Source organism: Saccostrea cucullata, unplaced genomic scaffold (assembly GCF_032062105.1).
Source record: "Saccostrea cucullata isolate Sc308-1 unplaced genomic scaffold, CSIRO_AGI_Scuc_v1 ctg17015, whole genome shotgun sequence".
In the NCBI taxonomy this organism is placed as follows: Eukaryota; Metazoa; Mollusca; class Bivalvia; order Ostreida; family Ostreidae; genus Saccostrea; species Saccostrea cuccullata.
Window position 1 is genome coordinate 1 of NW_026926421.1, and position 12,500 is coordinate 12,500.

The 12,500-nt window shown below is 34.1% G+C and overlaps 1 protein-coding gene across 1 annotated transcript in view; it reads right to left on the reverse strand.

Moving 5' to 3' along the window:
- Positions 1-10,205: 10,205 nt before the first annotated feature.
- The window catches only part of LOC134271657 (ERI1 exoribonuclease 3-like), a gene marked incomplete at its 5' end in the record, with an annotated part of 16,464 nt that continues 14,169 nt past the window's right edge, over positions 10,206-12,500 (reverse strand). The window contains 2 exons of the mRNA XM_062753867.1: positions 10,206-11,269; positions 11,561-11,657. Coding sequence (XP_062609851.1) covers positions 11,190-11,269; positions 11,561-11,657 — 177 coding nt within the window. The remainder of the gene's footprint in view (positions 11,270-11,560; positions 11,658-12,500) is intronic.

Here is a 12,500-nt window from a genome sequence, read left to right on the forward strand (position 1 = left end):
GCCATCACCTACACATATTATTGTCCTGTGAAACGATTTATTGTCTCTGATAATCAATCTCTTTTTCAGCATACAGTATATTTACAATCAAACTTCTCATTTTCCTTAAAGCATTTTAAAATAACATCTATTTACATGCTCTGTTAAACACAGGGTTACACATCTAACTGATATATAAAGTGTTAAAATAAACAGATATGAGAATTATTATAGTTCATTCTTTAAGTGTGATGTTGACGTATCCTACCTATCCCGCTGTGGTGGCGCCCTCTATGTGGGAGCTCCAATTCTCGTAACATGTCCATCATTCCTCTAGGATAATGGGAAGTTACATCACTGAAAGCCTGTAAATCACGTGTTACATTAGTAAAAGCAGCATGGTACAAACATCATTACAAAAGGCTTAGTGTACCAACTGAGCACTGTGGCAAGGAAAAAACCAAATTCAGTTTAGTATTGAAAAACGTAAATGCAAAAGTGTTTCTGATCGACCTACCCCCAATTGGGAGAAGGGCAATGATTTGAATCTACACTAACTAAGGATGCTTACATAATTTATAATTTTTGACTAACATTGTTGTAAGTTTTTGCCTACAAATTTGAACTTTCATTGTGGCCCCACCCTATCCCTGGGGATCATGATTTGGAAAAAAGTGAATGTACACTATCTGAGGATGCTTTCTCATAAATATTTGAAATCATAGTTTTGCTGTTCTTGAGAAGAATATTTTTGAAGATTGTTGCTATGTTACTCCTATATTAAACTTTGATCGACCACTGTGGCCCCACCCTCGCCCCGAGGGTCATGGTTTGAACAAACTTGAATCTACACCAACTGATGCTTCCATATAAATATAACCAATCATACCTGTTCTTAAGAATATTATTTTTAAAGAATTTTTCTACATATTCTTATATGTAAAACTTATATTGTTCATTGTGGCCTTATCCTACCCACGAGGGTCATGATTTGAAAATGGTAAACTTGAATCTATACTACCTGACAATGATTCCTTTTGAGTTTTATCTTTCCTGTCCCATTGTTTCTTGAAAAGACGATTTTTCAATCATCCATTAATTTTACAGTTTCATAATTATCTTCCCTTGGAGGAGGGTGTGGCTCTTCATTTGAACAAATCTAAATCAGCAAAAAATCAGTTTAGTATTGAAAAGCTTAAATGCATAATAATAGTAGGTCCCGACCTACCCCTAAAAAGAACAGCGGTATGATTTACACAAAATTGAATGTTGCATCAAAGGATGCACAGTACGTGTACTAAAATTTAGTTTATGTCCATGTATGTGACTTTGCCCTTACATTTATTGAGGTGTAATCGTCGTTGTTCTTATCATTGAAAAAAAATTACGTTGTAAATTTTTAACAATGTCATCTCCATCTTGGGTGATGTTAAAATAAGGGACCACAACATAGCAATACATCAGAGAAATGTTCAAAAATCTTCTTTTCAAGAACCGCAAAATATTAATGGAAATGAAAAATCTTCTCATAAACCAATGCCATGGGCCAGGAAAGATGAAACTAATGTGGAATCATTGTCAGGTAGTATAGATTAGGGTGGCAGAGGATAGGGTTTTTTTTGCAATCAAAACGTTTGACTGATGGTTTACTTAATATTGAGCTGCTTTTTAAATGTGCATTGAAAAATTTTTAATTCCCTCTACATGTAATAATAGTATGATGTAGTCCCTTGAGAAAGTTGAAGCTTTTAGGAATAAAACATGTACAACTTACACAATGAGCCCTAAAGATGGCGCAGGGAAATCTCAAAATTTCATGTGAATCAAGCCTATTTTCACTATTTCGCCGCAGCTGCATCTGCTTCCAGGCCCGTGCTGATGACCTAAGCTACCACACAAATTGCAGAATAACATTTGTACATACCAATGAACAGCAAGAGATATGGGCTCAACCACCTCGTTTTCAAGCTACAATTCATCCTGTGAACCCACCCTGCTTTTCTGGTGAAATACCGGTAGAGCGAGTTTTGAGCTTAGTTTCGTATTTCTAGTCCATATCCCCTATACAGTAGTAGTGACACTAAAGTGTCATGGGTTGGTTTTAAACTTATCCTTAAATGGGTGTATGAGGGGGTATGTCCAAACTTTTTTATTCCAGAAAACAACATGTTTATAAGCAATATCCATGGTGAAGCACAAACGAATTTTTTCATTAGGATTTATAGTTTGTATGAGAAGGGCTTAGCTTTACTGCTTCATATCCCATGTATCAGGCCCAGTGTTGTAAGGGTCCTTCAAAATCCCAGACAATCTGCTAATACTGTTGAACAGATTCTGAGTTCCAAGCTTTTGTTTGAAAAAGATCTACTTTATGAATTGTATCTCAATGACCTAACAGCAAATAACTTGCATTCATGTATTAGGTCCTTAGGTCCTGTAGAAAAGTTTATAATTTTACCCCTGACGCAAAACCAAGTTCTCATGTTACAGAGGCTTACAACATGTGCAATCCGGGGCACTGCTTTTATCTTATACGAGCAATTAACCTTTTGTGCACCATTCAAGGTATATATATATATATATATATATATATATATATATATATATATATATATATATATATATATATATATATATATATATATGACATCTCCTTTCCAAAATAAATAATTGAATAAATGTTGATCTACTGTTTTTCAACATATAATCAATGTTGATTATCAATGTTGATTCAATGCTAAGACTTCAACGTTGATACAAATTTTCAAAATCTAACATAAAATCAATGTTGAATCAACATAGTAAAACAACGTTGATTCAAAGTGTATTCAATGTTGTGTGCCTGCTGGGTAATTAGCCCAAGTTGTAAACAAACAGGTGTATATATGGCTAATAAAACATCCAGTTATATGCTGAAATTAGCATCCAAGTTTGGGTGTATTTCTGATATGTTGTTTATTGCAATGTTTTACTACAACACACTTAGATATAAAGAAGCCCTATCATTTATAGAATGACAAAGGTCAAGTTAGCACAGCCATATGTAATGCATGTCAACAATTTAGCCGAAGATGCACTGAGTTACATGGTTCCTGAGTCCTTAGGGGGACAGTTCTGGTCTGCAAAGATGAGACAGGCTGTAGCATGGGATATTTCTATTTACACTTTTGTGTGTTACATTAATGAATTAGTTCCAGAACAACAGTCTGTGTTACAGTGTGGATACCCTGGATTAACAATCCTACTTATGTTCTGTTACACATGTTAGACACTTCGTGTTACAGACATGTAGACCCAATGAGAGCACAAACAGATCTAAATGTCTTTCAGGACCTGGTTCAGAATGATCAGAGGAAGAATATAAATGATCATAAAAGAGACATAATCTGGCAGATTCTAGGGATCTGTCAACAGGTGACAGGGAACCTCCAGGCTGCTCTGTACTCCTACCAACAATCTCTCAGACATGCATCACAAAACATACAAACTGCTACATTGATGAGGATTCAAGAAATCATGGACCTCTTGCACAGAAATCATTAAAAACCATGAAAATATCCCCTGATTGTTACTAGTCAGAGTTCAGAACTTCAGAAGTAGCCCCCCCCCCCTTCACTTAATTTCTACCTTAGAATTTCTTTACGTTTTTTAGCATGATATTACACTGTGGTATTTTTATTATACTTTTTTTTTTTTTAAAATGATGAATTGTTTTGGTTTCTATGACAATGTATGTACATATAAAGAAATCCTTATCATATTTTTAAACATGCACTATTTGTAAATAAAGTTTGTAAAGCAATGATTTATATCAGTAAAATTGGGTATACTGTAGATTGGTAAATAATTATGTTGGTTTTAATTTCACATTGTTCACTATTTATCAAATTTTTTTGAAGATTTAAACCCATCGTGAGTGCTAACCTTATTATTTTTTTTTAAAACGATGAAATGTTCATACGAAAATTTAAATTTGATACTAATGTATCTTGCAGCATAAAATTAAAACCATTGCGATGGGTACTTTTTAAGAAATTGTGAATTTTAACACCATAGTATATAACGACTTACTGGTTCTCCCAAGTGGCTGCCATTTACTCTAATCTCAAGGATAATAAAAAGAATTTAAAAAACAAAACAACAGACGCATGGAACACAACTTTCGCCATGATGTTCTTTAACAGATTTCCCACTTTTCCAAATTTAATCTTCGCCATAACTTTTGAACTGTGAGGGATAGAGACTTCATATTTGGTATGCATACTCCATTAATTAAGCAACTGACACCAAGGTCAATGACCTTGTGACCTTGACTGTGACATATATGCTAAAAATAACTTTTTTGGAACTTTTGTCATTCCTTTTATACCATAGGAGATAGAGTCTTCATATCTGGTATGCATACTCCACTAATGAAGTGCTTTCAAATGAAACCAAGGACAATAATGGTGTGGCCTTGACTGTGGCCTATATGCCAAACATTGCTTTCTTGAACTTTGTTGCCGCCAGCGCATAGTGTTTCACAAACACATCTTGTTTATCGCAGTTTTACCCCTGTATCCCGTGGATATTTCTCATTGGCTATGGGAAATTTGCCGCCTCCATCTGTAGGCAACATTCTCGGTTGATTTTCGATGCTTGCGAACTGAATTCACAACTTATCAATACTATCTGATACAGTCCGGTAAAAATATTTTACTATATGTTGAGTTTTGTTTTCATTTTGTGCATTTTAAAATCTGGCAAATACTGTATCGAAATGTGAAGTTATATTTTCTTTTCATCGATATTGGTGAGTACTTGATGTATTGTGCTATTGATAAATTGTAAGTTTGATATTTCATTCGGTTCAAAGGTATTGAAAATAGACTCCAGCTCGAGAAAGCCAAAATCCCAGTCTTTTTGATGGTGCCATTTTTTACGATTTCATGGAAGGTAAAATATACAAATTGTGAAAAAAGCCTAGAAATAGGTATATATTTCGGACTTTGGCCCACGCTAACCACAGAGGTCACAATTTTAGCAAGCTCTAAAAACTTACCACGGCGTTGATGTTCTTAATTTAACGTCCCTCTAGAGAATTTTCATTCATATGGAGACGCCATCATTTGACCAATTGCCGGTGGAAAGCTACAAATTTTTGTCCTATACTCGTAATTAGGGCCATTGAGCAGGGGGGTCGTTTTCGTGCAGACATTTTTGTGCAACACGGGACCTCGGTTTATAGTCTCATCCTAAGGACCGGTCTCATGCATGTCTCACAGTGGGATTCTTAAGATGAAGTTTTGTATAATTTTTACAACATATTTCTGTTAAAGTTTGATTGCCCATTAAATCCCCATCGCACCCCTGCGATCGTGATTTGAACAAATTTAAAATCTTCATTACCATGACTACTTGAGAATGTTTTGTTTTTTATTGAAAGTGGGGGGCTAAGTGTAAAAAAAAAATTTGTACCTCTAAAAAAAAACCTGACAATCAAAAAAAAAATTTTAAAAAAAGAGGAAATGTCCATTTCCAAAACACGAAAATCCTATTTCGTGGGGGGGAGGGGAGGGGGGAGGTTCGAACTCCAATTACGATAAAAAAAATAAAAATTACGAAGATATGTTCAATGTCTATACTAAGTATATATTTGGAAAAAAGGGGGCTAAGCCCCCTAGCCCCCCACCCCCCCCCACCCCCCGGTTCCGACGCTTATGCATGGTGTTGTTATTCTTGATATGATCTTTAAAGATATTTTCAACGTATTTCTATGGGTAACTTTGACCATCAATTGTGGCATCAACACATCCTTGGTAGGTCAAAATTTGAACAAATATGAATCTATACCTGAGGATGTTTTCACACAAATTTTGAAATTGCAATGGTCCAGTGGTTCTCGAGAAGACGATGCTAATACCACAAACGATGAACAAATTGTAATTAGAAGGGATCACCTGAGACTTCGACTTAAATCATTCAGTCTAAAACATTGACAGGCTTGCATAAAACGTGTGAAAAAAAATCTCCCATGCATGAATTGTGCTTCGATATAAATTTTACCCAACTTGTTTTTTTGTTCTTTATTCCTTCGCCAAGGTCTGGCTATAACTTTAAGAAAACACACAACAAATTGCATAAACGTATTAAACGTGGGTATCAAGAAATCATATGTTACAGAGCTCACCTCAACGCATCTTGTCAAGTAAGACAAGGACGCACACTAAACTAATTATTTCCAAACGTCTTTCCCAAGATGCAACATTTACACAATTTTGATTAAATACAGCTTCGAGTGACTTGGAAACGGCCTTATCTAATAACTTTAAACTAGTCACTCGTCCAGAAAATATAATTCAAATCCAGCATCTGAACATTTGAGAGTGTTCATCCCTTGATGCATCATCCCTGCAAGTTTGGTTCAGATAGGAAATACAATTTCTTAGTACATGTAATGGATCTGCTACATAAACTTTGAATTTGAATCTACACTACCTAGGGATGATTCTATAGGAGTTTCATCTTTCCTGTCTCAATGGTTTATAAGAAGAAGATTTTTCCTATATATTCCTAATTTCCTATGTTAAAATTTGATCGGCCATTCTGTCCCACCCTTCCCCCAGGAGTCATGATTTGAAGAAACGAATCTACATTACCTGAAGATGATTTCAAATGAGTTTCATCTTTCCTGGCCCAAATTTGCCCCACCCTACCCCCAGAGGTCATGATTTGAACAAACTTGAATCTACACTACCTGAGGATGATTCCAAATGAGTTTCATCTTTTCCGGTGTAAAGACGAATAATGATCCCCATTCGAATATGACCGGGGGTCATTTTTCAACAGCGAAAAATGACCCCCGGTCAATATTCGACGTAGAAAAATGACCCTTTTGCCCGTAGAAAAAGTGTCACTTCCCTAAAAATTTGCAGAACCAACGTGAAGAAATATGACCCCCGTAGAAAAATGACCCCCTGTAGATTAAAGCTAAAATTTTTAGGGGTCAAAAAAAAATTAGATAAAGAAGCATATTGGCCAAAATGCTCACCTGAGCTTATTGGGAATAAACTGATGATATGTTGATCTCATAACATTATACAATTATAGCTGTATTTTAAGGTACATGCAATGATTCAGAATCAAAGGAGTAAAAGATTTATCAAGCCTTTAGGGTTAGGTAAACATTGTTTTTTGATGGTGGGAATCATCGAACTCGACAAAAAAAATCAGCAGTATTATATATTATTATATCCTTCGCTTGAAAAGCGGGAGGGTATAAAGTGATTGGGATGTCCGTCCGTCCGTCTGTTACGCTTTGAGGTATCCATCTCTTATCCGCAAATCCTCATATATAAAAAATGTGTTTGTGAAACAGCTATGCCCCTGTATGGCAACATAGCGAAGATTAAACTTTTCTTAAATGCAATTTAAATATATTGTTACCCAAAGTAGGGTCTTCTCACAAGAAATACAACTGCAAAATAGGAAAGCCCTAGCACCACTTGTTCAAAAGTAATGGCTAAGGATAAGTTTTTGACAGGTAGGTCAAACTCAAAGGTCAAAGTTGATGATTTCTTAGGAAAATGTTTAATGTAACAAGGATAACATATGTGAAGTATGAATACCCTAGCCCTTACCTTTCAAAAGTTATGGCCAAGGTAAAAAAAATCATTAGTACGGAAAACTCGAAGGTCAAGGTCAAAAGGTCAAGGTTTTAAGTATTCAATGAAAGGTAATGCCAAAAAACTACATATTTGAAGTATGAGAGTACTAGTATCCACCGTTTAAAAGTTATGCCCAAAGTAAAAATTTGGCATTTTTGTGTAAAATGGGATAAACTCAAAAGTAAAGGTAAAAAGGTCAAATTTGGTGGTACCCAAAGTTAGGTCTTGTCACAAGGAATATACATATTAAATATGAAAGTCATAGCTCCAATATATGAAAAGTCATGGTAAAGGTTAAGGTTTTTGCGGACAAACAAACCGCCAGATAGACAGACGGACATACAGACGAACACGATAAAACTATATACCCCAGAATCTTCGATTACGGGGACATAAAAAGAAATGGTCTTCAATTAACTTTTCATATTAATATACATTATAAAGAAGACGTTACAACAATGAGAATGTTTGTTCTGATTTTCATATTAAATTCTCTGAAAAATATAAAAGGGTGGAGTAAAACAAGAATTAAGGTAGAACCTATGTCGGAAAAGTCTTTATCACAAGATTTCAAATTTTTCAAAATGATAAATTAGTACTTGCTTATCAATCAGTTAAGATATCATGATATGTTTCCTTGTTTTTTAATCTAGAACAGGCTGTGAAACTTGGTATAATATTTACATACTGCGACTTCACATTTTCAAATATTTTTAGGGGTACTTGTCATAAAGGGAATATGAAAAATCACAAAAATACTTCTTCGAACATCGTCGTTTATAAACTTTTTTAATTGAATAATTTTAAACAATATTTTATCAAGAATAATTTCTTTTTTATTCATTTAACATAAAAGATAAGTCCACCATTAAAAAACATAGTCAAATGAACTCTATTATTTTTAGTCAATTATGCACCCTATATTTGTAAATATTTTTAGACGTCTTTGTCACAATGTTCTCAATCTTCAATATGATAAAGAACATAGCCAAATAATTACAAAAAATTATTAAAATATATACCTTTCCCCTCTAACTAATGAAAGATAGGCTATTTACCGATACTCATTTTCTTGACCTTTTTGCACTTACACGGGATTTAATAATTAAATGACTGTTTGGGGTTACTTTCAGATTAAATATTTATCAGAAATTGTACTTTTACTTTGAAAAGATCATATTTAATAGAAAAATTGTAATCAAACACCAAGAATATGAATAGGTAACAAATAATTGTTAAAAGGAATGCATATCATTTCATTATAGATGTCACAAAAATGTACATACGATCAAACGATCTACAACACGTACATCTTTGACTTAGACTTAGACAAGATATTAAACTATATAGCTGGCAACTAAAGATTTCTTACGATTTATGCATTTCTTCAAAATGGTTATATACCTTAATCCTGAGCATGTGCAGTCATTTCTTCAGACTTGATTTTGATCCAGCAGATGGCGCTCTATCTGAGCTGTCAAGGAAAAAGTGGCATTGAATTAATTAATATGACGTCTTAATAGCACAGTTTAACACATTTACATACGAAATAGGCTCTACGTTAAAAGAAATGTAATGAATTTGTGCTAAATCAAAATTTTTTATCTACATGTATAGTTTTAGCATTAGAATGACTGTGTATTTTACATGGCTTTGTATATTTTTAGGTCTTATACTTACCCCACCCCCTTTACTTTATTTAGGAGGAAGTCGATATTGAACAAAAGCAAAAAAAAACCACCATACCTTTATTTTTCTGTAAGAAGAAGATAAAAATAAGCTAAAAATTATCTAAATAATTTTTAACTTTTACTTGCCCACAATACTTTCAAGTATACCTCCACCAACATTTAAAGTATGCTTTAATCATCATTTTCTTGTGTGCTTAACTTATCACTTTATCTACAGAATTATTGAAAGGTATAGAGTTTTATTTATATTTTTGCTTTTCATTAATTATTATTATTTTTTGTTTTGATTTAACGTAATGTTCTTTTTTTTTTGGGGGGGGGGATAAAAATCCTTGTCATTGTCTGATTTAACTTAAACAAACTAAAAGTTGAAATGACGGGAAATTTAATTTTTCCTATTAAAGAGTATTCAAACCTGATTTTTGCAGGGTTTGATTTCTAAAAACAAGTGGAATATATTTAAGCAAACATTATAAAGAGGAATATTAAAAAGAAAATTTATCAAACTTCTCAAACACAATTTTCCTTAAAGCGTGAATCTCTTAATAACATCTGTATTTACATGCTCAAAAAGTGTATATCACTTTAAACACATGGGGGTCATTATTTTATAGGACTAACATATAAAATAATGACCCCCTGATTTCTATTGAGAATTCTAAAATAAACAGATATGCAAGATCTTCTAGTTCATTCTTGGTCGGATGTTATAAGCATGTCTCCTACCTATCCCGCTGTGGTGGCGACCTCTATGTGGAAGCTCCAATTCTCGTAACATGTCCATCATTCCTCTAGGATAATGGAAAGTGTCATCTCGCTTGAAAGCCTGTAAATCACGTGTTCAGAAACACTTAAACAGAAAACTGCAATAAAAACCTTAACCTGTGATGCCAACATTGACACCAAAGGTATTACGTAAGTTCTCCATCAACTTCGTTGAAGTTCGTTGAGGTGAGCAAAAAATACATGTATTTCACATTTATGTAGAGATTTTCTTATACACTTAACTGAATTCTGCATTAATTGTTTGAAAATCATCAACAATTATTACAACTTCTTTATTTTTTATTAGTTTTTCTTTAAATTTTCAACTTCGAATGCGATGGTATAAACTGAGGTCCCGTGTCGCAGTAGGTGATGGCATGAAAAAGATCCCCCTCCTGCTCAATGGCCGTAAGTGCCGGGTGCAGCTCTCCACCGGCTTGTAGTGAAAAATTCTGGAGATGGGCGTTAAACAACTCATTATAAATCAATCTCAATCAATGACAAGTATTTTAGCATATTTATCTCATTTAAGTTGCCTGTTCTTGGTGAATAGATATTGGATCTAGAGTGCATTGCTTTACACAGAGGATCATTACTGGGGGCGGAAATTAATGAAACCCATTTCTCGCAGAAATTATTTGAATCCCAGATGTTAGAAACTTTAGTCCGGAGAAGGTGGTGTGGGTATAGTCAGACAGTGTTCGGATAGGCTATCTACATGTACCGCAAACTTTACACTCAGAGATGGAAAAAACACAGTATTATTGTATAAACCTCCCAATGGAAAAAAGAAAGTACAATACATTTTGAAAAATTATTCAGACTATATTGAAAATTTTCAGTTTACAAAACAAATTTTATAAAACTTAAAAGTTATCACAGTAATTCTAAACTTAGTGAATGGTTTTCACTTGGAGAGAGCGGCCAGTGGACTCAGTTTGTGGAAGCTCTCCTGACAGAGCATTATGATCCCAGCTATAGTTTATCACAGAGTAAGAATTTCAAATCCCCCACCACTGATTTTATCTAGACAGTCTTAATCCTGAGCATGTGCAGTCATTTCTTCAGACTTTGATTTCTGATCCAGCAGATGGCGCTCTATCTGAGGTCAAGGATAAGATGTCTGCTTAAACACATGACCTCTTTTGATCAGTTCCTCAGCAATGGCTGTTATGTTTCTACAATCATCTGTAAAAACAAATGAAATAAAATATGTTTCAAATTATTCATTTTCTGCTATCACCTACAGATATTATTGTCCTGGGAAACGATTTATTGTCTCTGATAATCAATCTCTTTTTCAGCATACAGTTTATTTACAATCAAACTTCTCATTTTCCTTAAAGCATTTAATAACATCTATTTACATGCTCTGTTAAACACAGGGTTACACATCTAACTGATCTATAAAGTGTTAAAATAAACAGATATGAGAATTATTCTAGTTCATTCTTTAAGTGTGATGTTGACGTATCCTACCTATCCCGCTGTGGTGGCGACCTCTATGTGGAAGCTCCAATTCTCGTAACATGTCCATCATTCCTCTAGGATAATGGGAAGTTACATCACTGAAAGCCTGTAAATCACGTGTTACATTAGTAAAAGCAGCATGGTACAAACATCATTACAAAAGGCTTAGTGTACCAACTGAGCACTGTGGCAAGGAAAAAACCAAATTCAGTTTAGTATTGAAAAACGTAAATGCAAAAGTGTTTCTGATCGACCTACCCCCAATTGGGAGAAGGGCAATGATTTGAAAAAAACTGAATCTACACTAACTAAGGATGCTTAAATAATTTATAATTTTTGACTAACATTATTGTGAGTTTTTGCCTACAAATTTGAACTTTCATTGTGGCCCCACCCTATCCCTGGGGATCATGATTTGGAAAAAAGTGAATGTACACTAACTGAGGATGCTTTCTCATAAATATTTGAAATCATAGTTTTGCTGTTCTTGAGAAGAATATTTTTGAAGATTGTTGCTATGTTACTCCTATATTAAACTTTGATCGACCACTGTGGCCCCACCCTCGCCCCGAGGGTCATGGTTTGAACAAACTTGAATCTACACCAACTGATGCTTCCATATAAATATAACCAATCATACCTTTGCTGTTCTTAAGAAAATTATTTTTAAAGAATTTTTCTACATATTCTTATATGTAAAACTTATATTGTTCATTGTGGCCCTATCCTACCCACGAGGGTCATGATTTGAAAACGGTAAACTTGAATCTATACTACCTGACAATGATTCCTTTTGAGTTTTATCTTTCCTGTCCCATTGTTTCTTGAAAAGACGATTTTTCAATCATGCCAATAATTTTACATTTTCATAATTATCTTCCCTTGGAGGAGGGTGTGGCTCTTCATTTGAACAAATCTATATCAGCAAAAAATCAGTTTAGTATTGAAA